The sequence below is a fragment of the Rana temporaria genome, chromosome 6 (genome assembly GCF_905171775.1).
Source record: "Rana temporaria chromosome 6, aRanTem1.1, whole genome shotgun sequence".
NCBI lineage: Eukaryota > Metazoa > Chordata > Amphibia > Anura > Ranidae > Rana > Rana temporaria.
This window is the reverse complement of record NC_053494.1, coordinates 38,152,845-38,178,925: the sequence shown is the minus strand read 5'-3', so window position 1 is coordinate 38,178,925 and position 26,081 is coordinate 38,152,845. Positions and strand designations below refer to the sequence as shown.

General features: G+C 43.1%; 1 protein-coding gene across 1 annotated transcript; it reads right to left on the bottom strand.

Annotated features, from left to right (window-relative positions):
* Positions 1 to 358: 358 nt before the first annotated feature.
* Positions 359 to 25,698, bottom strand: GRIFIN (galectin-related inter-fiber protein). Its single transcript, XM_040356678.1, has 4 exons — positions 25,577 to 25,698; positions 11,495 to 11,574; positions 6,366 to 6,528; positions 359 to 1,088 (listed from the first exon to the last, which is right to left on the bottom strand). Exons 1-4 carry the CDS (start codon positions 25,637 to 25,639, stop codon positions 921 to 923), a joined length of 474 nt encoding a protein of 157 aa, XP_040212612.1. The 5' UTR covers positions 25,640 to 25,698; the 3' UTR covers positions 359 to 920.
* Positions 25,699 to 26,081: the final 383 nt, after the last annotated feature.

Here is a 26,081-nt window from a genome sequence, read left to right as displayed (position 1 = left end):
AAGGAGGGGTTAATCTCCCAAAATATTTTCATGTATAAAAGATACATTTACAGTATGTTCACACTTGATTACTCTTCTTTCTTTAAAGGGTTAGCTCATCTTTACAGAAGAAATTTGAGGGTGCTGACCAATCATAATCCTTATGGTCCTTCCTGAAAAAAAAATATAGAGAAGAGAGAGAAGAGTGGGGATTTTAAATCCCTGGACCAGTGAAGCAGTTGCAGAAGTGCTGACAGCTTGGCAACCCCAGGTATAAGTACAGTGGAGATTGGTGGTGGTATTGGTGGTGTTGGTGGGGGGTGTCTGGTGTTAGTTCACTTTTACATTTTTTCTGTAAAGATGGTCATGACCATTGGAGGAAAGGGGAGTAAAAATTGCCTTTATTTCCACTTTACGTCTTGACCAAGTTTGGGACAATGTCTAACTAAATCAAGATAAGACTGAATGAACAAGATAATATTCTAAAATTCCAATAATAATTTTCCTGAACACAGTTGGCTGTAGTGTACAGTATGTGATTGGCAACATTACTTGTGTGCTGGAAAAAAAATCCTGTCTAATTAGATCTGATGTTTGGCAATTAAAAAAAAAGTTTATACATTCTTCATCATATAGGTAAAAAAAAATGCCCAATCTATGGCCAATCTAAAATAAACTTTATTTTTAATAATTATTACAAATAACTAATTGCTAATGGCAGGGGGTGTGCATGCAATCTGAGGCCATTTTGAAATGAAATAAGTTGGAAGGAGGTATATAGATTTACAGACTAACTCAATAAAGCAAAACACAAAGAGCAATAATACAAAAGGCCATAACTATCACAGCCAATAAGAGTTCTGAGGCCAAATTCTGAGTGTGGGTAGCTAAACTGTGTACATTGCATCTTGTACTGAGCAGGTCTTTCAGACTTGGCCATACTACTCATTAATTTCACGCTTAGAGATCTCGACAGAGGAAATGTTAATGTCATTCAGAATCCGCAGTTTGGTTATGCCGGAGAAGTGCTTCATTCGGTGGCGATACTGGATGCTCATGCTGTCATTTATGAACACCAGGAAATGTTCACTGTCTGAGTGGATTTCAATCTGAAATGAATGAATTAAAGATTATTGAGCTTGACGGCAACTAATAGTATCAATATACTGTATATATACAGTATATATACAGTGAGGAAAATAAGTATTTGAACACCCTGCTATTTTGCAAGTTCTCCCACTTGGAAATCATGGAGGGGTCTGAAATTGTCATCGTAGGTGCATGTCCACTGTGAGAGACATAATCAAAAAAAAAAATTCCAGAAATCACAATTTATGATTTTTTAACTATTTATTTGTATGATACAGCTGCAAATAAGTATTTGAACACCTGTCTATCAGCTAGAATTCTGTCCCTCAAAGACCTGTTAGTCTGCCTTTAAAATGTCCACCTCCACTCCATTTATTATCCTAAATTAGATGCACCTGTTTGAGGTCATTAGCTGCATAAAGACACCTGTCCACCCCATACAATCAGTGAGAATCCAACTACTAAAATGGCCAAGACCAAAGAGCTGTCCAAAGACACTAGAGACAAAATTGTACACCTCCACAAGGCTGGAAAGGGCTACGGGGAAATTGCCAAGCAGCTTGGTGAAAAAAGGTCCACTGTTGGAGCAATCATTAGAAAATGGAAGAAGCTAAACATGACTGTCAATCTCCCCCGGACTGGGGCTCCATGCAAAATCTCACCTCGTGGGGTCTCAATGATCCTAAGAAAGGTGAGAAATCAGCCCAGGACTACACGAGAGGAGCTGGTCAATGACCTGAAAAGAGCTGGGACCACCGTTTCCAAGGTTACTGTTGGTAATACACTAAGACGTCATGGTTTGAAATCATGCATGGCACGGAAGGTTCCCCTGCTTAAACCAGCACATGTCAAGGCCCGTCTTAAGTTTGCCAATGACCATTTGGATGATCCAGAGGAGTCATGGGAGAAAGTCATGTGGTCAGATGAGACCAAAATAGAACTTTTTGGTCATAATTCCACTAACCGTGTTTGGAGGAAGAAGAATGATGAGTACCATCCCAAGAACACCATCCCTACTGTGAAGCATGGGGGTGGTAGCATCATGCTTTGGGGGTGTTTTTCTGCACATGGGACAGGGCGACTGCACTGTATTAAGGAGAGGATGACCGGGGCCATGTATTGCGAGATTTTGGGCAACAACCTCCTTCCCTCAGTTAGAGCTTTGAAGATGGGTCGAGGCTGGGTCTTCCAACATGACAATGACCCGAAGCACACAGCCAGGATAACCAAGGAGTGGCTCTGTAAGAAGCATATCAAGGTTCTGGCGTGGCCTAGCCAGTCTCCAGACCTAAACCCAATAGAGAATCTTTGGAGGGAGCTCAAACTCTGTGTTTCTCAGCGACAGCCCAGAAACCTGACTGATCTAGAGAAGATCTGTGTGGAGGAGTGGGCCAAAATCCCTCCTCCAGTGTGTGCAAACCTGGTGAAAAACTACAAGAAACGTTAGACCTCTGTAATTGCAAACAAAGGCTAATGTACCAAATATTAACATTGATTTTCTCAGGTGTTCAAATACTTATTTGCAGCTGTATCATACAAATAAATAGTTAAAAAAAATCATACATTGTGATTTCTGGATTATTTTTTTTGATTATGTCTCTCACAGTGGACATGCACCTACGATAACAATTTCAGACCCCTCCATGATTTCCAAGTGGGAGAACTTGCAAAATAGCAGGGTGTTCAAATACTTATTTTCTTCACTGTATATATATTACATAAAGAAAAGGGAGGGAGAAAGAATGAATGAACATTTTTAATGAAAGAGAAGAAGGAAATGGTAGAGGAAAAGAATGAGCAAGAAGGATTGGGAGAACAAAAATAAGGAAGGAAAGAAGTAACTCAGTTATGGGTATTGGTTGCCACCAACCAGTGGCGGCCAGTGGTTATATTTTTGGGGGGACGACAAACAGTATGCCATAACAACTGGAACTGAATCCATCTATTATACATATAGGGGGTGGCATGAATAGAGGGGGCGGCATCCAGGCACCCCTAATGGACAGGCCTCCACTGCCACCAACCCTTATAAATACAGGTTGCACCAATGTTCCTCTAATGGGACTTTAAAGGCAACCAAAAGACTGGTAAAAAGTTTATTTCTAAAAAAAAAAAAATGTATTACAATCCTTAAAAGATCCGTGTAGCAGAAGTTGATGTTTCCCTTAAGGGAAACATTGGAGGTGTCCTACAGATCTTGGCTATGTATTTTGGAAACCTCTTATAGACTTTGGATTATATCAACAGCTGGCCTGGCCTGTGCAGTTTTAGTGTGTCCTTAGGGTTCCCTTTGAGTGATGATATAGAAGGATGTTTGGAGGAGGCTGTCGGTGGTCTAGGAGGTGACCCTATGGGACTGGAGGGGGGTGGGCTCTGCCTCCGAACTGGGCTTGGGGTGGCTTGGGAAGATCCTATTAGCATTATGGTTTGAGAAAGAGTCTTGCCTAAGCAGCAGCAGGGATCAAAGAAGACAGAGTGAGTAGAGATGGGTTGAACACCCCCTAACCTGAATGGTGAACCCCATTGATGTCTATGGAAGCTGCACAGGAAAATTAAAAAGTGCCCATTTTGAAGGCTTATATGCAAGTAATTGGCCATAAAAGGGGTATGGGGGTACTGGTAGTGCCCTGGGAGATATGTACTAATGCAAAAAAAAAAGTTTTAAAATAATCGGAGTTTCAGGAGCAGTAATTTTAATGATGCTAAGTGCAACAATAAAAATGAAAAATTCCTTTAAAAATAGGGCTTGGGAGAGTTCTCTGCCTGTTAATTGGTGCATCTGTAGCATGCATAAAACATGCTGCCGCAAAAATTACATTTCCAAAGAACAAATTCAGTCAAATCACATTTAAACTGTCTCTCGGTTGAAACTAAATAAGTAAATAGTGCAGCGCAAATACAAAAAATCTCTAATTAACAAAATTAGTAACAATTTATAGAAGTCCATATAGTGCACGGTGATAAAGAAGGTGCTCCAAAAAACAATGGTGACGAGTTGTGCAGCAATCTTCATAAGATCAGTGACCCACAGGAAAGAAATATCCTCCACCAAGGCTAAGGATGGCCTCTCACCTCAGCAATTCGACCTGTGGCTAGGTCAAAAAGCATGTAACATATCCTCCAAATAGTAGATGGTAACAGCGTACAAGAAGTCAGCTCTGTGCGTCCCCAGATGGAGCCAGCAATCAGTAAGACAACTCAGCAATCTCCCAAAACTTATTCCATGGACCGAAAAGGCAACAAAAGAGAAGGACTAGTGCTCTCCGTATGCAAAAAACTTTAATCTAAAACATATTCAGTAAAATCACTCACATTTGTGGACACTCTCAGCCGAGTGTATAGCAAGCAGCATGTACCGGAGCTTAGCGCTTCCGGATCAATACAGTCAGCGTGTGGGTCTCGTGAGGCAGGCGAACGCGGGTGACGTCGACGTGACTCCTCCTGCACTATTTACTTATTTAATTTCACTTTGAGATATTTTTGGGATTATATCTGCAGTGCTGGCTTGCAATTTATTTAGTTTATGTTTATGAGTTTAATTTTCCAGCGCTGAATTATTTCACCTTTTATCTCGGTTGAAACTGCCAGCTACTGCAAAAAAATGTCCTCAATAATTTTTTCGTCAAGTTAGGCATCCCATAATTTCCCTGTCCTATCCAAGTTATTATGCCTAATTGAAACAACAATAAAAGCCCAGAGACTGACTTCTTATGTCTGGTTGAAAGTGAACTAATGCAAAGTGCCGAGCTGTGCAAGAATAGGGAAGACAGTTACCAGTAGCCCCTGCGGGGGTAGTGCTACAGAAGGATAGGAAAAAAAATAAAAGTAGGAAAGAAAGCAAAAGAAGAAGAAGAAAAGAGGAAGGAAGGAAAGAAGAAAAGAAGGGTAAGAAGGCTAGGGAAGAAAAAAGATAAGGGAAGAAAAAATGGAAGAAGGGAGGACGGAAAAATGGAAGAAAAATAGGGTAAGGATAGGGAGGAAGGAAGGAAGATAGGTAAAATTAGTCTTTGAATCTGGGTCAAAAGTTTACTGCAGTTCATGGCTGGATGACCCATACAGGCCGGTCTCTGGTGCCCCACTCTGGTTCTGTAAGATTGGAGAACATTCTGAAAACTGGAGGGCGGAAGCCAGGAGGGTTGATCTGCATACTTAGGGGTTTTTGGCCAATCCCCAGGCAGTGGGCCTGTCATGGTGGCTAAGCCAGCTCTTAAAAATGGACGAGTCATGCTAGCGAAGAGTCGGGTGGAAGATGGAGTGCTGAAGAGACTGTCGGTAGTTCTTGAGGAGAACCCTGTCACATGTAGCAAGCCTTTTTGGAAGATAGCGTTGGGCTTAAATATTTCCTTTACCTTGGCCTGGGAAATCTTTAGTAGCAGCCAGGTGGGCTAGTGTAGAAGCAGCAAGATGATAGTTCTTGCAGTCAATGGAACTTGGATCATTGTCTACAAAGGAGGGACTGAGAGTTCCTATTCCTTTTCATTTTCTATCAGAGACTGTCAGTGTTTGGGAAGAAAGACAGCTCTGGAAGCATGTACATACGGAGGAAGTTGTCTCTGGTTTTGTTTCTATAAAGTTGGGCATCCCATAATTCCTATCCCCGATTCAAGTTATTATCCCAAATAAAACATAAAAATCAAGCTCAAAGATTGTTCCTTGTGTCTGGAGAAAGTATGGAGAATACTTGCTGCCTGGCTGTGCAGGAGTGAGGAACCCAATTACCAGATGCTCCTTTGAGGGTGATCGCTACATAGGCAGGAAGGAAAGAAGGAAGGAAAGGGAAGATAGGAAGGAAGGAAATTGACGAAAAAAGGCCAAGGATAGGGAAGGAGAAAAGAAGTAAAGAAAGAAAAGGAAGATAGGAAGGGGGGAAGAAATATGACAGGGAGGAAAAGGAAATAGAAAAAAAAGAAAGGAAGGAAGGATAGAGGTCTACGTGACTTTGAAGTTCACTTTCACTGTGTATGCTGCTTTGTAAGCAACTCATATCGTGTAATGTCAAAATCATTTTCATGTTCTACCAACACTAATTGACAGCTTATATAAGTAGATTGCAAAAACTGTTATTTTTCAACCCATTAAAATAATGCCAATCATATCAGTATAAACTGAGGCATTGTAAGGTATTTAAAAATTAACACTAGGCTATTAGCATTTTGCCATTATCAGAAGCATGAAAACTGGATCAGCATTCTTTATAGATGCAGGCTTTATGGTTTTTAACAAGCTCTATTTCTAATATATGAAGAATCCTTGTAATGGGACACTGACTGTCATTGTCACTCATGGCCAGTTCATACCTGGAAAGGCTCATTAGCTTCCAAAGGGGAAGGGTCAGTTCGTTCCTCGTGACCCCAGCCACCTGACAAAAAGGAGTTGCAGATAATGGTGTCTTCAGCAAAACAGGGTTTTAAATGGAAAGCAGTCTTGTCTTCTGAATCGGTGAGGAAGTTGATTTCAAAGCTGTTAGATCATAAAGGGAAAAAGACATGTAAATCTAGATTTCTGGTGTTTCATGTCACCTAGTTAAAGATCTGTAATGAACCACCTTATTCCTTAGGACAGAGCTCTAGGGTGGTTGACTTTGTATTCACCCATTAAGGCCACAAGGAAAACTGCGGACCAGTTTCTGCGGACATGTCCGACCGTGTGTAGGGCCTAGCGGACAGTTTTCCGGGCCTAGTGGACAGGTTTCCAGCGGACAAAAGTTTCTTAGCATGCTAAGAAACTTGTCCGGTGGAAACCTCTCCGCCGGACATGTCCAATGGTTAGTACACCTAACCATCGGACCGAAATCCCCCGCATGCATCGAAGTGATTCGTCGCATGCGTGGAAGCATTGAACTGGTTCGCGCACGTCGCCGCGTCATCGTCGCCGCCACGTCACCGCGTTTTCTGTCTGCGGGGAATTTGGTCTGATGGTGTGTACACACATCAGACCAAAACCTCCCAGCAGACATGTCCGATGAAAACGGTCCGCGGACTGTTTTCATCGGACATGTCTGGTCGTGTGTACAAGGCCTAAGTGTAAGTGAATGTCTCAGTGTTCCTTGGTTATGCCAGAGCTACAGAATAATAGAGAAGAGCTGATATTCACTGCGGGAAGTAATATGGTCAGTAAGGAGAAGTGGAAAACATTTTGTCAAACCAAAAACTATCAATTTGACTCTTGCTTATGCAAGTTTTTCTAAAATAAAACTAGCTACAGTACTTTAAAAAAAATCTTTATTTAGTAGTTTTTTTTTTAGTATACTTATGAAATGAAACAGATGGATTGTTGAAAGGTCCACCCCCTCCAATCATAGATTGTGTTTACGGAATACACGGAATACACGGAATTAAAACCTTCTTTACCTAGCCAGTGACACCTGTTCTGGCACTGACTATGAAGTAATTTTGAGGGAAATAGCGTTGAGTGTTGATCTTCTTCCACCAGCTTCTCTCATTACACTTTATAATGCTCAGCCTAAAAGCAAAGAAAGGAGCCATTGCAAATACTTTGCAGGGCCTTGCATACTGTGGTTTCAGATCCAGTCTCTAGAAGGGTTCAGTTCTGCAGTGGGCCCTAAGATAGGGACCCAGCCACTTAGTAGGTTGCGCCATGTGCACGCCACCCAATCCATGCAACCACCATCAACACTGTTCCCTCTCCGAAATTGGCTGCTCCTCCTTTTTGTTACGCCATACTTTGCAACTAACTTATAGTGGAACTTTTCATTCCCCAGACCATGTTCCCCAATACCCTGCGGAAGCACACTTGGTCTTCAAGTAAATAAGACTAGACATTGCGATGCACAGCTCCCCCTGTTTGATTCATAGCAGAACTTCCAAACAGGGGAAAAGTTCTAACCCGAACGGTGAACCTCACTGAAGTCTATGGGAGCCGAACAGGAAAAATGCCCATTTTGAAGGCTTATATGTCAGTAATTGGCCATAAAAAAGGGTATGTTTTTTTAAAACAGATCTTTTTTCAGCAGCATTGATTTTAATGATACCTTATCTGCAACAATAAAATGAAAAATGTATTTAAATATAGTGCCTGGGGGTCCCCTTATGCAGCGTACACACGATCGGGCGTTTGCCTGGCCAAATCATATCAAAATTCTGGAAAAAAATCGGAAAAATATAGAACATGTTCTATCTCTAAAGTCCGATGGAATTCATCGGAATTTCCGATAAAAAAACTCTGATGGGGCTACACACGATCGGAAAAACCGATGGAAAAAGTCCATCTGCCATTTTCCATCGGAAATTCCGATCGTGTGTACGAGGCATTAGTTTGCCTGTAAAGTGGCGCATCTGTAGCATACTGTATATAGAACATGCTGCAGCAAAATTTTTATTTCTAAAGAAAAAAAAAATAAGCCGAATCATATTTAAATTAACTCACAGCTGCAATTGCCAGCACCCATTGAAAATGCTGGTGCTGGTATGGATTTTAAGGGAAACCCCTTGCAAAATGTAAAAAAAAACACGTTGGGTTCCCCCAAAATCCATACCAGACCCTTATTCGAGCATGCAATCTGGTAGGTCAGGAAAAAGGGGGGGATGAGCAAGCACCCCCCTCCCTCCTGACCCATACCAGGCCACATGCCCTCACCTTGTCCCCATCTTCTCTAAAACCCTGAGCTGTGGTTGTGGGGGTCTGCAGGTTGGGGCCTATTGGAATCTGGTATGGTTCAGGAGGGGGAGATTAGCGAGCGGCCTTTCCTAAACTTCCAGGCTGTATGCTCGAATAAGGGTCTGGTAAATGCTTACATTTTTTTATTCAGCTGCCAGCGGGGAAGCTTATGGACAGCTGATGACTCATCGGTTGTTAAGGATGCCGCAGCTGGCTTCCCAGGCCCACTCCTTAACAGCTTTTACTGCGCCCTGATTGGGCAAATGTGCACGCGGTGCATTGCAGGGCCTTTGGTGGGTCAAACACTCCCTGCAAATTTGGGTATTCTCCAAACGGGGCGAATGGCCAATGTTCGGCCCAAACTCATGCTCGGGCCGAAATGTTTGCCCAGCATTATGCACAGTTAGGCCTCGTACAGACGGACGGACTGTTCGCTGAAAACGGTCCGCCGGACCGTTTTCAGCGGACATGTCCGCCCGGAGATTTCTGTCTGATGGTTGTACACACCATCAGACAGAAATCCGCGCGTACATGATACGCGGTGACGAGGCCGCGCCGTCGCCGCGACGTGCGCGGCCCTGGAAGTTCAATACTTCCACGCATGCGTCAAAGTGATTCGACGCATGCAAGGGATGGCGGCCGATGGGATATGTACGGTGAGTCTGTACAGGCGACCGAACATGTCCGACGGACAGGCTTCCAGCGGACATGTTTCTTAGCATGCTAAGAAACATTTTTCCGCTGCAAAACAGTCGGCTGGACAAATGTCCGCTGGAAACCTGTCCAGTCGGCCATACACACGACCAAACATGTCTGCTGAAACTGGTCCGCGGACCAGTTTCAGCAGACATGTTCGGTCGTGTGTATGGGGCCTTATAAGCGCAATACAGGGCTGTGGCTGTGTTGTCCATACCTTAAGGGCTGGTTTATGTTGGGGCCCAACAGCTGGTGTGCAGTACGATCCAACTGGGCTCAATGCAGTGATGAAGTGCTGTTTTTGGGGTAACTTTGAATTTGGTATCACATCTCACTCCCAGCTTCCATCAGCTAGACGATCAGGAGATCCAACCTCCAACTGCATGTATCCGCTCAGGAAGAAAGTGACACCTGAAGGGTGAAGTTACACCGCAGTACACAGTTAACCCCTAACTAACCACACTTTAACTCCTGGTGCAAAATACCAGCATCAGTTTGCACAGCTGCCTACATGCGTACAGCAACATACAATATATTACCAAAAGTATTGGGATGCCTGCCTTTACACGTACATGAACTTTAATTACATTCCAGTCATCCCGTAGGGTTCAATATTGAGTTGGCCCACCCTTTGCAGCTATAACAGCTTTACCTCTTCTGGGAAGGCTGCCCACAAGGTTTAAGAGTGTGTCTATAGGAATGTTTTACCATTCTTCCAGAAGCGCATTTGTGAGGTCAGGCAGACGAGAAGTCTAGGCTCGCAGTTTAAGCTCTAATTCATCCCAAAGGTATTCTAGTGTGTTGAGGTCAGGACTCTGTGCAGGTCAGTCAAGTTCCTCCACCCCAAACTCACTCATCCAGGTCTTTATGGACCTTGTTTTGTGCTCTGGCCCAAATAATTTGGTGGAGGGGGAGGGGGGGCTGACCTGCCTGATAGAATACCTTTTGTATGAATTAGAGCAGAGACTGCGCGCCAGGCCTTCTCGTGCCTGAACTTACAAATGGGCTTCTGGAAGAATGGTCAAACATTCCCACAGACACACTCCTAAACCTTGTGGACAGCCTTCCCAGAAGATTTGAAGCTGTTATAGCTGCAAAGGGTGAGCCAACTCAATATTGAACCCTATAGACTTAGGCCCCATACTCACGACCAAACATGTCTGCTGAAACTGGTCCGCGGGCCAGTTTCAGCAGACATGTTTGGTCGTGTGTGGGCGCGAGCGGGCCGAATTCCAGCAAACATTTGCCCGCCGGGCCTTTTCCCAGCGGACAAATATTCCTGGACTTGTTTTAAAACAGTCCGCTGGAATCCTGCCCGCTCGGACATGTACGGTCGTCAGTACAGACCTACCGTACATGTCCAGGCGCCCGCCGTCCCTCGCATGCGTCGAATGACTTCGACGCATGCGTGGAAGCATTTTAAAGGCGGGCCGCCCACGTCGCCGCGTCATTGTCGCGGCGACACCGCGTCATCGACGCGGCGACACCGCGGACACGCCCCGCGTATTGTTTACGCGCGGACTTCTGTACGATGGTGTGTACAACCATCGTACAGAAGCCCTCTGGCAGACATGTACGGTGAAAACGGTCCGACGGACCGCTTTCACCGCACATGTTTGTCCGTGTGTACCCGGCCTAAGACTGGGATGCCATTAACGTTCATGTGCGTGTAAAGGCAGGTGTCCCAAAACTTTTGGTAATATAATGTAGTTGTAATAGATTTCTGTTGGTGGCTATACACAGCAGCTGTGGATCTCCAAGGTGGGAAAATGTTCCTGAATATTTGGACTTGATATGTCATTTAGGTTTTTGTTTTTCATTACAGGTTTCCTTTACTTATAGGATTAAAAAAATATAATAGGAAATGGAAATTCAATTAGTTGATAGTTAGGTTAGCAAATGCTGAGTACACATTTTTACTTAAATAAAGGGCAAAGGAGAACAGGTTAGATTTCTGGTAGTTGCCCTTTATTGCTCTGGAGGTGTTTGGGAACTGATGTACGTCAATTACAGACAAATGTGGTGTTTTTCTGGAAATCCCCTCGATACATTTCAGGGTTTCTCTACTGTAAACATCATTATGTTCCAAATGATAATCAGTTCATTATCTTACTTCTTTCCACTGAAGCCTCTCTCGCCCTTTACAATTACGCTCCATCCAGGACAGATCCCCTGTGGACACGATGCTTCAAACTATAATGAGAACAATAAACAAAATATATTCAGAGATGTCTAAGCCATGGATAGTTCCCACAAATACTTTTTTTTTAAGCTTATAAAGTTTCTTAAAGTGGTTGTAAAGCTTTACAGATCACTTTGACCTACGGGTAAGCCTAGATTAAGGCTTACCTGTAGGTCCAAGAAATATCTCCTTAACCTACACGGTTAAGGAGATATTTCCAAGAAAGACAGCACCGATGTCTACGGCGCATGCACTGAGCGCAGGCGCAATCCTTGCCGATGGAAATCTCCGAACCTCGGCCGGCATACAGGCTCATTCCTTAAAATCCCCGTGGATTGGAGGATGTTAAAAAAAGATCCAGGAGGCCGAGCAAGCGTAGCGACTGGCCACTTACCTCAAATTCCACGTCGCCCTGGAGGTTCGGTGATTTCCGTCGGCAAGGATTGCGTCTGCGCAGTCCTTACAGGAACCATCTCGATAGCCGGAACCATATCGTCAGATCACCGGCATTAGCAGGATTTTTACAGACAGGCGGCAAGCACCAGTGACAAAGGTATGTATAGGCTCAGGAGATTTGCTTTTAGTTGTCATATACAACTTCTGCAAAAAGGTGTGTTCTAAAATAAGGAAAAGTATTTTCTGAATACTATTATTAGTCTCTGTGAGTTTTTATTGCATTCCCCTGCTAATGTATACTGTAAACGATGACCTCAGCAAGAATGAAGCTCATCCATTGTAATGGACTGGAAATGAAGTTCCTGACAGTAAGGGAGGAACATTTTTCTAATCTGTCATGGAAATAGAACACCTGTGAACAGCTGGATGCTTCCTCCACTTTCCTGACTCTAAAGCAGTCATGTGTAGAAAATCCGCTGTCATCTCACACTCGGCTTCTTTGCGGTCTAAGCCCTCCATTTGCTAATGAGAGCGAACCCTGCAGATCAGAGGAGCGTCTCAGTGCTATGGAAAAAGGCATTTCTGCCATCCTTCCCTATGCTTTTGTTGTGTTTCTTATCTTCCATTCCAACAATTCACACTGCCTCATTTCTTTTTTCAGCACTCCGCAAAGCACGTGTTCTCTAATTGGAAAATGTGATTATTTTGTCTGTGCATGCATGTTGGTGTGCCGTGAAAAATCAATGACAATGCATGACATCGCGTTGTACCATACATTAAGGGCTCTTTCACAAGTGTAGCAGGCACTGCTGCTCCTCTAAAAAGCGATCCACGCGCTGATCTTTTTTAAAAGTGTTTGACTAGTGATAAAGAGGCAATATTTCACCTCCCCACCATCTGATTTAACCCTACATTTTCTGTATTACAGTTCTTTCAATCAATCATACCATGTGGGTTTTACCTAGGGAACCATGCATGCAGATGCATGGTGCCTAGTGAGGAGAATTTTAGGGGTCTGATAATGTTGAGTCTTATATATATATAAGCGACTATCACTTTAAAGGGTCACTAAAGGAAATTTTTTTTTTTGCTGAAATGACTGTTTACAGGGCATAGAGACATAATAGTTAACCGATTCCTTTTAAAAATGATTAAAAATAGATAAAAAAACAATCATATAATGTGCCTGCAGTGTAGTTTCGTTTTTGCTGTTGTTTCCTGGTTCTCTGATGTACAGAGAGCCACTAGAGGGCAGTCAGCCAATAGAGAGCAGTGATACTTTGTCTAAAACTCCTCAGCACCAATCCAGTTTAGTTTTACTCACACCTCCTTGATTAGTGACCACCGTGAGAAATCTCCCAGTACTGTGGTCATCAGGAAACAGGCAACCAGGAAGTGTCCAGAACAGAGAGGATTTACAGCAACATCAAAGCAAAAACGAACAATGAGGACATGAAACCAGGACTGCAGCAAGGTAAAGGAAGCTATTTAGCTAAAAAAAAAAAATTCCTTTAGTGACCCTTTAAGGATTTGTAATACAATTTCTTGTTTTTTTTAGACAGAGTTTTCAGTCTATGATAAGAAGCAACAGCTTACTTCCTTTTGCTCAGAGAAATGGACAGTCTTATCTAGCTGGTCTGATCCAGTACCAATATGGCAGCGCCCATGTTTTCTTTCACTTTCTATCAGTCACATGTTGTAACCACCCATTTAACTGTTCCCTTGCTGTTAAGAAGATATGAATGCTGATTGGACTAAACGATACGATCACACCTATAACACGCCTAGCGCTTATGCATATTCATAAAGTATATATTGTTAAACTTGATGTTTTTAAGTCAGAGACACTTCCTGCTTCATTCCGCCTGGTAGAGATGGAAGTCGGTCTGTGTTGTGTCTCCCCCACTGCAGTGTATACAATACAGCACCTAATAATCTTTAACAAAGATCTGGATCTGCTATCTCATCTGAATGTCTTGATTGAGACCCCCAAATCGGATTTCACACTAGACTATTACCAGACTAAATAAAACCACTTACATTCCCAAATTATGTGAGTCTTCCTACCTGATCTCTGTCAAATTAAAGTTAACTGTTAAGAATACCATATCCATAGACTTCCGAAGCTGTGATCCTCACCACCCATTATAGTAACTCTGCCTGAAGCATTACAGTACTGCACCCTGCGGGTCCCTCCCAACAGCTATGATCTAGCTGCATTGCATAGAGGAGCAAAGAGACATTGATGATGTTACTGGCTCTAAAATGAGGTTTGAATGACAAACAAAATTTCATTAGCTAGTTGATTGGGAATGGGGGGCAGGGAAGAAAATCCAATTAAACATAAGTTTTAAAGAATGGCCAGGCACCATCCAACCACCTCAGAAAATCTTCTGGGCCAGTTTGTTTCCTAGTCAAAAGGTTTTCCAACCTGCTCAATCATATAGGTCTCCATAATAATTTAGGTTGTTTATTTTTTATTGGGTATAAAATTAGAAAACATAACAGTACAGATAGCTTTGGGAAGAAGAAAATAAGACATATAGGACATTGGTACATCCTGCAAGGATACGGTTCATAAAGGCATGTATAGACTACAAAATGTCAGGATTTTTTTATTTTTTTTGAAGCTGCCTTATATACATTAGATCAACACCCGATTCAGACTTTTTTTTAAAAAAAAACAGACCGAGAGACTGTCATCTATTTTCTATGGGCATGTTTAGAGAGGTCACAGATGATGTGATTTTCTTTCCTTCAACCATGGGTTCCCATCAACACAGGCAGTGTTGATGAGGAAATCCATGCCAAGGAGCTATTGCATTCTCCTGTCGGGGGTGGGGGAGAGACAATCAAATTGGCTTGGGTACAATTAGCCTGCCCAGAGATGATTTGATTTTCGGCTGGTCCCTACTAACACGGCTAACATTTGAACCATCTATGGCCTAATCCTTTCAGAAATTGTCTCTTTATGACTCACAGGCAGTGTTGATGAGGAAATCCATGCCAAGGAGCTATTGCGTTCTCCTGTCAGGGGTGGGGGAGAGACAATCAAATTGGCTTAGGTACAATTAGCCTGCCCAGAGATGATTTGATTTTCGGCTGGTCCCTACTAACACGGCTAACATTTGAACCATCTATGGCCTAATCCTTTCAGAAATTGGCTCTTTATGACTCACAGTAGAGTTAAAAAAAATAGGAATCGCTATCAGTTCACTAGGGAAATACACCTTCATCAGACTATATGCCAGGAGCCACTTCACAATACTCTATAGCAGTCAATCCCCCAGGATCCTGCTAATGAATGAGATTGGACATTTATATCAACTGCTTTCATTTTTGTCATCACAGTAACCTACTGCTTCATTGATGGTTCCAGGTAGGAGAATTGTGGAGTCAAACCTCCATTACTACTAAATAAACACTCTTTATTGAAATCAATTGATAGCTGTAAAGACACTAAATGTAACAGACAGATGTGTTGTGGGAAATCTCTGACTTTGATGGCTTCAGTTAGTGGGAATTTTATACTCCTTATGGGAGTTGGATTGCCTGGTCCTTCTTATCCATTATAATTGTAGTGCCCCCCTACTTTCAGTACGGGCGCTACACAAAAGTTAGTGGGGAATGGGAGGCTTAGTTTTACTCCCATTCACAAATTATGGAAATTCAGGCTGCTGTCCATTCCATAATTTGTCCTGTAGGTCAGTCTGCGGTCCCGGGGTAAGTTGACACCCCTGGGCGGCAGTTGGCGCTAGAGGGATTCTGGCAGACCCACCTGCTCCCAGCAGCCAATTAGAGGAGTCTTCCCTCGTTGGGCATGCTGGGGGGGGATATATCTGGGGCAGCCGCTTTTGGCGGGTTCTGTTTTGCAGGGCCCGAGTTCCAGGTGCGGTACCCACCTTCAGGGTACGTGCATCCATGGGCCCCGCCACCGTGTCCTGCCATGCTGAGGCCGGGTACCATGCGGAGCCTCTTCCTACTATTGAAAGGGGCCCCAGCGACTTGCTGAGTCCCTACCTTCTGCTGAGAGGATCCTAAGCTGGGAGCTGTGCAATGAGGGATTGGCCCGGGAGAACCTAGAACCAGAGGTTGTCCAGGAGGCCCAGACGAACCCTCGGGGATCCGGTCACCACACCGTATGACAGGTTTGCTCAAGCTGTCAGTGGGTGACATTGATTGAACTGACTGGGAGGATTTGCTCAAACTGTTTTATCACAAATCCAAAATTATCCAGCCTGTGGCAGAGGCCCTAAATCAGGCCTGTGGCAGAGGTCTGTTTCCTCCCAGTGATTTATAAGTGACGCTCCGGCTGCCGGGCCTGAGATAGCTGCCTGTCTGGGGGCACTTTACCCACCCGGATTGGGGTGGCGACGAATTGAGCTACACTATTGCTGAGAGCAGGCTCGCTCTCTCTGAATATCCAAGGCCTGATACTAAAAGTTCCTCTACGCTCATAAACCTTCTCTATCGTGTGTCATGTTGATGTTGGCCAGGTTGGGCCTTAGAATAAAGCATTGAAAAACTGAATTGGTGTATGGACACTTGCTCTTTGCTCACACTCACAGAAATCACCCCTAGACCAAGTCAAGAAGGTAACTTAGAAAGCCGCTCCCAAAACTAATCAGCGGCTCCTTCGGGGGTGAGCGCTACATAATTTATTAGCCAGATGTTGATGGCCCAAGTTTTAGATCCATCCCTATGCTATTTGTGAGAGACTATTTCATTTTTGGTGAATTCTTGCAAATTCTTGGTTTGCCTTCAGAAACAAAACTCATTGTAAACAGTCTCATGTTCTCTGTAAAACTTCATATAAACGAAGGCAATAAAAAGAAAAAAATGTTTAATAAAATAAATAAATTGTCAAATAACAAAAGCATTTAAATTCCAACTTTAGCAACTGCTGGACATAGCTTGGATATGAAGTGTTTGAATGAGGAATAGATTGTGTTTCTGACCAAAAAAATTGAAGGCACTGAATAATTAATTTGTGTTTTATTAAAACTGTCACAAGGAGTTTAATCGAAAATGAGTAGCGGAAGAGATGAAGTGCTACCTACAGTATAATAAGGCTGAATTTCAATCGCATGTAAAGAGAGAGTTGAATTAGTAAATTTTTTTGCACGTCAAAGTATTGAAGAGTTTTTCTAGTCAAGGGCAGGTGAAAAATCTTTAGAGAATGCTATTATTTATCTAATATTTGACCATAAAGGAATTTACAGTGGAAGCTCTACCTGAAACTGAGATGCCAGTTTTGGATTGAACACCTCTAGGGGATCTTGTATTATTGAACTGCAAACTAAGGAAGCATAGAAGCTCAAAAATTCCCCCAAAAAATCGTATACATACTTTAAACTCGAAAGGGAAAGCACTATAATAATAAATATACTGTATATTTATTACAATAGTGCTTTCCAGGGCTTTTTTTCAGCAGGAACACGGGGGAACACAATTCCGTCACCTCCCGAACTGAATGTATGTAATGGAAAGAGGTTCTGGGGTGTGCTGGAGAGTCTATTGATGCTGGCTGCTGGGGTATCTATTGTTGCTGGAGGGGATCTATTTTGCAAAAGAAGGGGGTCTATTGTTGCTGGGGAGTTCTTCTGTTGCTTGTGGGGAATCTGTTGCTGGGGGGTGGGGTCAGTCATTGCTTGGAGGGCTGTACTGTTGAGAGAGCGGTCTTTGTTGCTTGCTGCTGGAGGGTATATTGATGCTGGCTACTGGGGAATCTATTGTTGCTGGAGGGGATCTATTGTTGCTTGGGTGTGTCTTATGTTGCAGGGGGTCAATATTTGCAGGGATGGATCTGCTGGCTGCTGGAGGGTCAATAATAATGGCTACTGGGGAAGCTATTGTTGCTATTTGACTGCCTTTCTTGTTATCATTAACAAATTCTATACAAATAACTTAACACCACAAAATAAAACTTGTTTCGGCATTCTCTAAAAGGGGTGGTACTCGGAGGTGGATAAGGGGTGGAACCAAGGATCGGTGCTCAGAGGTGGGTAGGGGGTGGAGTCAAGGGTGACTTGGAAGGGAGGAGTTCCTGCACCTATTCTCTGGTGCTTTCCCTTTCAAGTTTAAAGCGTGTATACATTTTTTGGGGACCTTTTGAGCTTCTATGCTTCCTTAGTTTGCAGTTCAATAATAAAAGATCTCCTAGAGGTGTTCAATCCAAAACTAGCATCTCAGTTTCAAGTAGAGCTTCCCCTTTAAATTTCTTTATGGTCAAATATAATAGTAGGTTTCACATGCAAAAGTAGGCAATGAATGTCTCCCCAAAATTAATTATATGACCCCTTTTATGTCCTTATATAGCATTTCTATTTGTTTCAAAGAGGGTGCTTCCCCATTAGAGATGAACCACAGGAACACATTAATGATTATTTCAATTTTTTTTAATACAGACTAAAATAATTCACATGGATGGATAGAAATACAAACTCTATGGCAGATAAAACTCTTCTTGCTATAATAATTTTATCTGTGTATTTCCCGTTTTTATTATTGTTAAAGTGGATGTAAACCCTCCATACACCCAGTGAAGTGAACAGTCTCAGATGATACACAGAGATGAAACCAATCTCCCTACATGTATATCTGCTGTCTTCACATTTATATACTGTTTAGAAAGTTCAGATCGTGTTAGGAGATTTTCTCTTCCTGGTTAACACAGAGTGTGATGTCTGGGCATACAGCCAAGATAGCTAACATTGCTGATTGGAGGAAAGGCAGACACCCCCTCTCCTCATAGGCAGTGACTCTCAGAGGTGTTTTGTAAAAGGACCTGCTCTCTGCTAATCTATTTTAGCAACCTCCCTAGACTGAAGATTCAGGCTGCTTCCCTGTAACAAGTCTGAGAATTTGATCGAGTTATCGGGCTGATAACAGAGGAACAGTTCAGGAGAGAGTTAGGGGACTTAGTTCATTGAAGAGAGATAACAAAACACTACAGATATATGTTTCCAGCTCAAATTTCATTAATCAGGTTTATATCAACATTAACCGATTGCCGACCACTGCATGACGATATACGTCGGGCAGAATGGCAGGGCTGCGCAAAGGGATGTACCTGTACGTCCCCTTTAAAGCGAAGGTCTAGCTTTAATTTAATTTTTTTAAAGTCAGAAGCTACAAACACTGTAGCTGCTGACTTTTAATAAGCACGCTTACCTGTCCAAGGTGCCCGTGATGTTGGCCGCCTGAAGCCGATCCGTCAATCGTGGCAGGTCCTGGCGCCGCCATCCTCACTAAAGGAAACAGGCAGTGGAGCCTTGCGGCTTCACTGCCCGTTTTCTACTGCGCATGCATGAGTCGCGCAACGCTTTGTGAATGGGCGGTGTGTCCCAGAAGACAGTGTGCCTCCATTTCCCATTAGGCAAAGCAAGAAGGAGAACACAGAACATCAACGCGGATGAGGAAGTGACAGATTAGGACGATCTGCCTAGTAACAGCCATTTCTGGTAAGTATAATTTTTTGTTGTTGTTGTTGTTTTTTAGGGTGGACCTCTGCTTTAAATAGCAGCTTAGTGGGCGCGTGTGTATTACCACCGCATGAATTGAGGAAAGGACTAATAAGTTGGGCTTTAAGGGCACACAGTACCAATAGATGTAGAAAACTAAAAGTTTATTTAGTATGAAATATCGTAAAAGTGGAATGACATAAAATCAAAGAAATTAACGAAATTAGGTCAGCAACTAATACCACAACTGTGATTACAACACTATACAATCATATCATATATACAGTAGGCTTCATTTAGAGAGCACAGTTACAGGTACAATGTTGAGTTGCATATCCAGTGTAGTATTCCAAAGATTTGGTGAAGAGCTTGCTCTACATGTTACGCGCTTAGCGCTTCCTCAGGAGCATAAGATATTGCATCTAAAAAATAGGTCGCATTGGGGGTAGACAAGCGACAATAGCGTGTTAGCCCCACAGTGGCTGGGCGGACAGAATATATCAAGCCAGCCAGACGTGGGGAAATATTCAACAACACTGATTTGTAAGCATACAGGTGTTCAGACAGTCAAGTGCTGGTGGGCACTAAAAATTCGGATCCAGGGATCTATAGCATGCGGTAATTCAAAATTTCCAGTACTGGGCTAAACAGGATGGATATTAGCATATGATAGGGCAATCCAAAAGATCCTGGGTATATAAACCCAAGGGTATTATATAGGATTCCCAGAGCTAGTTCCTGCAGCCTGATCAGCAAAGTGAGTACCGCATGTGTCCCCAGGGAAACGATGACGCCGATGCATAGTACCGCATGCTCCATGACCGCGCCCGCGGGAGCAGCAAACTTGATGATATGTATACAAGGCATTTTCCGGTTCTGCCTAACAACATGACAGAGATCTACTGCTCCCTGTCATCGGGAGCAGCAATCTCTGTCATGCTGTAGTGACCCCCCACAGTTAGAATCGCTCCCTAGGACACACTTAACCCCTTGATTGCCCCATTGTGTTTATCCCCTTCCCTGCCAATGTCATTTACACAGTAATCAGTACATTTTTATAGCACTGGTCGCTGTATAAATGACAATGGTCCCAAAATAGTGTCAAAAGTGGCCAATGTGTCCGCCATAATGTCCCAGTCATGAAAAAAAAATCGCAGATCGCCACCATTACTAATACAAAATAAAAATAAAAATACCATAAAACGATCCCCTATTTTGTAGACACTATGGCCCGAATTCACAAAGCACTTACGCCGACGTATCTCCAGATACGCTGCGTAAGTGTAAGTATGGGCCGTCGTATCTATGCGCTGTGCCCATAAACTGAGATACGCCTGAAAATAGGCTTCATCCGACCGACGTAACTTTCCTACGCCGTCGTATCGTGGGCGCATATTTACGCTGGGCGCATTTGCCGCTCCTATTGATTTTCTATGCACATATGCAAATGAGGGAGATACGCCGATTCACGAACATACTTGCGCCCGGCGAATAATATACGCGGTTTGCGTAAGTCGTACGTCCGGCGTAAAGTTATTCCCCATATAGGAGGCGCAACTCATGCAAAGGTAACACAAGCCATCGTAACTTTTGTCGTTTACGTTGTACGTGAATATGACTAGGCGTAGGTTACGTTAACGTCGTAGGCAGTGAACCGTCGTAGGGAGTAGTTCCGACGTGATTCTGAGCATGCGCACAGGGATGCGGTCATGGGACGGCGCATGCGCCGTTCATTTTAAGTACTTCTATGACGCTTGGCCCATCATTTGCATGGGGTCACACCTCATTAGCATGGCTCACGCCCACTTCCACCTACGCTGGCTTGCGCCGAGGAAACCCAGCGTATCTTTAACAGCAAGTGGGAGCAAGTGCTTTGTGAATCCAGTGCTTGCCTCGTGCGCTGCGCCGGCGTAGCGTAAAAGAGATACGCTACGGCGGCATAAATATGCAATCCGTATGTGAATCCGGGCCTAACTTTTGCACAAACCAATCAATATACGCTTATTGCGATTTTTTTTTCACCAAAAATATGTAGAATATGTATCGGCCTAAACTGAGAAAGAAATTTGTTTTTTTAATATATTTTTTGGGGGATATTTATTATAGAGAGAGAGAGAGAGAGACTTGTAAAGCGCAACACATGCGAACTGAATCGCCTCTGGGCGCTGTATCCATTTCATGGGTAAGGAACCCCTTGACCTCAGAAGAGATGGGTTTTAATCTTTCTCCTGAAGGCCAAGTGGTCCGAAATGTTTTGCTTTTTTTCAAAATTGTTGTTCTTTTTTTGTTTATAGCGCAAACAATAAAAAAACGCAGAAGTGATCAAATACCACCAAAAGAAGGCTCAATTTTGGGTGCAACGTCGCACGACTGCGTAATTGTCAGTTAAATCGACGCAGCGCCGAATCGCAAAAAGTGCTCTGGTCAGGAAGGGGGTAAATTCTTCCGGGGCTGAAGTGGTTAAGGATCTAATGATATAAGATTGTTGAAACATTACAAACAATGAGCTTACTATATGCCTTCATTCAAGATTATCGGTTACAGTAAGCCACAGCTGTTATTTGCTAGAGTGAAGTGATCATTATTTTCCGCTCTCAATGGTCCTCCTTGATGAGAATAATGATCTTTATGGCAAACAACAATCAGTGTAGTATAGTGAAATGAGCATTTGGAATAAGATGTCAATTCAAAAGGAGTATCACACAGACTATCATTCTTTTAAATGTCACTAGCTTCTTTCTAATTTAAAAATAAATAAGGTACTCTAATACAGGAGAAAATTAAAGTGTATGTAAACCCTAACAATGAACTTCATTACTCTCTTTAGGTTGATTAAATAAATATACAGCTGAAAGCTTTTTTATTTATAAGTGAAAAATGAAACCTGTTGTTCTTGCCATAAATCGTGTGAGCCGATAACATTCTTTGCACTCTGCACTATTATCAGTTACATTGCTCCCAGTTATTTATGTGGACTACAACCCCCCCATGCTATGAAGAGGAGGAGTGGGGGAGATATTTTGTAGTCCTGTGCTAGTGTGACAATGCTGCTGCACCATAGCACAGTAATTGCTGTCGCCCATGGACAGGGGGGGCCGGATTTAGATACATTGGTGTATCTTTCCGGGTGGCGTAACGTATCTCAGATACGTTACGCCGCCGTAAATTAGGGCGCAAGTTCCATATTCAGAAAGCACTTGCGCCCTTAGTTACGGCGGCGTAACGTATGTGTGTCGGCGTAAGGCCGCCTAATTCAAATGTGGATGATGTGGGCGTGTTTTATCTAAATTACATATGACCCCACGTATTTTAAGTTTTTTACAAACGGCGCATGCGCTGTTCGTGAAAAAATCCCAGTGCGCATGCTCGAAATTATGCCGCAAATCGTCAATGCTTTAGACGTGAACGTAACTTATGTACAGCCCTATTCGCGAACGACTTACTCAAACGACGTAAAATTTTCAAAACTCGACGCGGGAACGACGTCCATACTTAACATAGGATACCCCTCATATAGCAGGGGTAATTTTACAACCGGAAAAAGCCGAACGTAAACAACATAAAAAATTACCCGGGCGGACGTACGTTTCTGAATCGGCCTATCTACCTAATTAGCATATTCCTTGCGTAAATATCCGGAAGCGCCACCTAGCGGCCAGCGTAAATATGCACCCCAAGATACGACGGTGTAGGAGACTTACGCCGCTCGTATCTTGGCCAAATCTATGCGTAACTGATTCTATGAAACAGGCGCATAGATACAACGCTGCACACTCAGAGATACGACGGCGTATCCGGAGATACGCCGTCGTATCTCCTTTCTGAATCCGGGCCAAAGAGTGTTATTGGCAAAATTGGCAAGTAAAAAATAAAAAGAAAACAAATGCAGCCACCACATCTAAAGACTAGTAAGCTTGCCATATACAGTAAAACCTTGGATTGCGAGCATAATCCGTTCCAGAAATGTGCTTGTAATCCAAAGCACTTGTATATCAAAGCAAATTTCCTCATAAGAACTAATGGAAACTCAAATGATTCGTTCCACAACCATTTATTCATAGGCCCTTCAGTTTATGGTACATATAAAAAGATTACAGCAATGTGATAAGTTGTGTAACCATAAAATGTCCATCCACAAATGGAAGCCTCCACAAGGGGATTAGAAGCTAAATCCAGCAGGAGCTCCAGAGTATAAAAGAGAAGAGAGGCGCCTCTAATGCCGCGTACACACAACCGTTTTTCATGACGAGAAAAATGCCCGTTAAAAATGTAGAACCTGCTTTAATTTTTTTACGTCGTTTTTCGACGGTCGTGTGTACTGTTTAACGAGGGGGGGAAAAAAACGTGCATGCTCAGAAGCAAGTTATGAGACGGGAGCGCTTGTTCTGGTAAAACTAACATTCATAATGGAGATAGCACATTAGTCACGCTGTAACAGACTGAAAAGCACGAAGACTGAAAAGCAAAAATCGTCTCTCACCAAACTTTTACTAACACAAAATCAGCAAAAGCAGCCCAAAGGGTGGCGCCATTCGAATGGAACTTCCCCTTTATAGTGCCGTTGTACGTGTTGTCGTACGTGCTAGAGCATTTTTTTTCACGAACGTGTGTATGCAAGGCAGGCTTGAGAGGAATCACGTCAAATAGGGTCGAGTAAAACTTAGGGCTAGATTCAGGTAGCCCTGCGTAACATTGTGCGGGCGTAACGTATCTCTGATACGTTACGCCGCCGTAAATTAGGGCGCAAGTTCCGTATTCAGAAAGAACTTGCGCCCTAAATTACGGCGGCATAACGTATGTGCTCCGGCGTAAGCCCGCCTAATTCAAATTTGGATGATGTGGACGAGTTTTATTCAAATTTAGTGTGACCCCACGTATTTGACGTTTTTTACGAACGGTGCATGCGCCGTTCGTAAAAGAATCCCAGTGCACATGCTCGAAATTCCGCCGCAAATTGTCATTGCTTTTGACGTGAACGTAAATTACGTCCAGCCCTATTCGCGAACGACTTACGCAAACGACGTAAAAAATTCAAAATTCGACGCGGGAACGACGTCCATACTTAACATTGCGTACGCCTCATAGAAGCAGGAGCAACGTTACGCCGGAAAAAGCCTTACGCAAACGACGTAAAAAATTCCGCCGGGCGCACGTACGTTTGTGAATCGGCGTATCTAGGTCATTTGCATATTCTACGCCGAAAACGACGGAAGCGCCACCTAGCGGCCAGCGTAAATATGCACCCTAAGATACGACGGCGTAAGAGACTTACACCAGTCAGATCTTAGCCTAATTTCGGCGTATCTTGCTTTCTGAATACAGAAAGAAGATACGCCAGCGCAGCTTTGAATTTACGTGGTGTATCAATAGATACGCCAGCGTAAATTCTTGCTGAATCTAGCCCTTAGTTATTTTTGCATGACATGAAAAACGGTTGTGTGTAAGTGGCATTAGTGTAGCAATATATTGCTAAATGTTGTACCTTCATTAAATGTAACCATATTGCTGCACTTATGCCTTGTACACACGAGCGGAATTTCCGATGGAAAAAGTCAGACAGGATTTTTTCATTGGATATTCCGACCATGTGTGTGCCCCATCGGAGTTTTTCCATCGGAAATTCTGACGGACTTAGAAAGAGAACATGTTCTCTTTTTTTCCAATGAAAAACATTTCTATCGGAAATTCCGTTCGTCTGTATGGAACTCTGAAGGAGAAAAAAAACACGCATGCTCAGAATCAAGTCGACGCATGCTCAGAAGCATTGAACTTCATTTTTCTAGTGTTGTTGTACGTCACCACGTTTTGGACGGTCGGAATTTGGTGTGACAGTGTGTAGGCAAGACAGCTTGAGCGAAATTCCGTCAGAAAAATCAGTTTATCCCGACGGAAATTCCGCTCGCGTGTACAGGACATTAGAGGCATCGCTTGTATGTCAAGTCAAAATTTATAAAAAGTTTTTGCAAAATGCTCTCAAACCAAATTACTCTCAAACCAAGGTTTTACTGTATTACATTTTTGTTCTTGGATTTATATACACTTTAATATATATTGGCATCCATTACAAATATACCATGGCTTACATTTTTTAAACAAGCCCAGACTGACAATTATTATTCTAATAATATTAGTTATTATTTAGAGTACCACTTACCCTCAAAGTCATCTTTTCTGCCACTGCGGAATTGCAGAAGGTGCCCACACTGCAGGCTCTCATATACCGTCGGGTCAGTCATACAGCCACATGCAGAAGATTAACTTGCACACAATAGGGGGTAGGCTGTGCTGAGTTGATGTGCTTGGCGATAGGGCAAATAATGGGTGATCTCATTTGTATTTGTTGATACCCAGGCATTACCAAAGCCGGTAACTTTCCATGGGTGCAACTTTCCAAATAGTACAGGGATTAAGCGATGTCCCGTCGTGATTTCTAAACTGCAGAGGTCAGCATTTAAGGCCTCGGAGCTGGAAGCCTCTGTGTTTTTTTAGCACCCAGTCTAGTAAAACTGGCCTGACATTCCAACACAGAACCACGCTGTTGTCTTTGTACGCATGTGGGTTTATTATATATTATAAAGGGATGTTTATATCTGTACCAACCTACAGTCTCAAATCAGCCTCAAAGGTACACTGGCAAAAGTCTATTTCTTATTGGATGC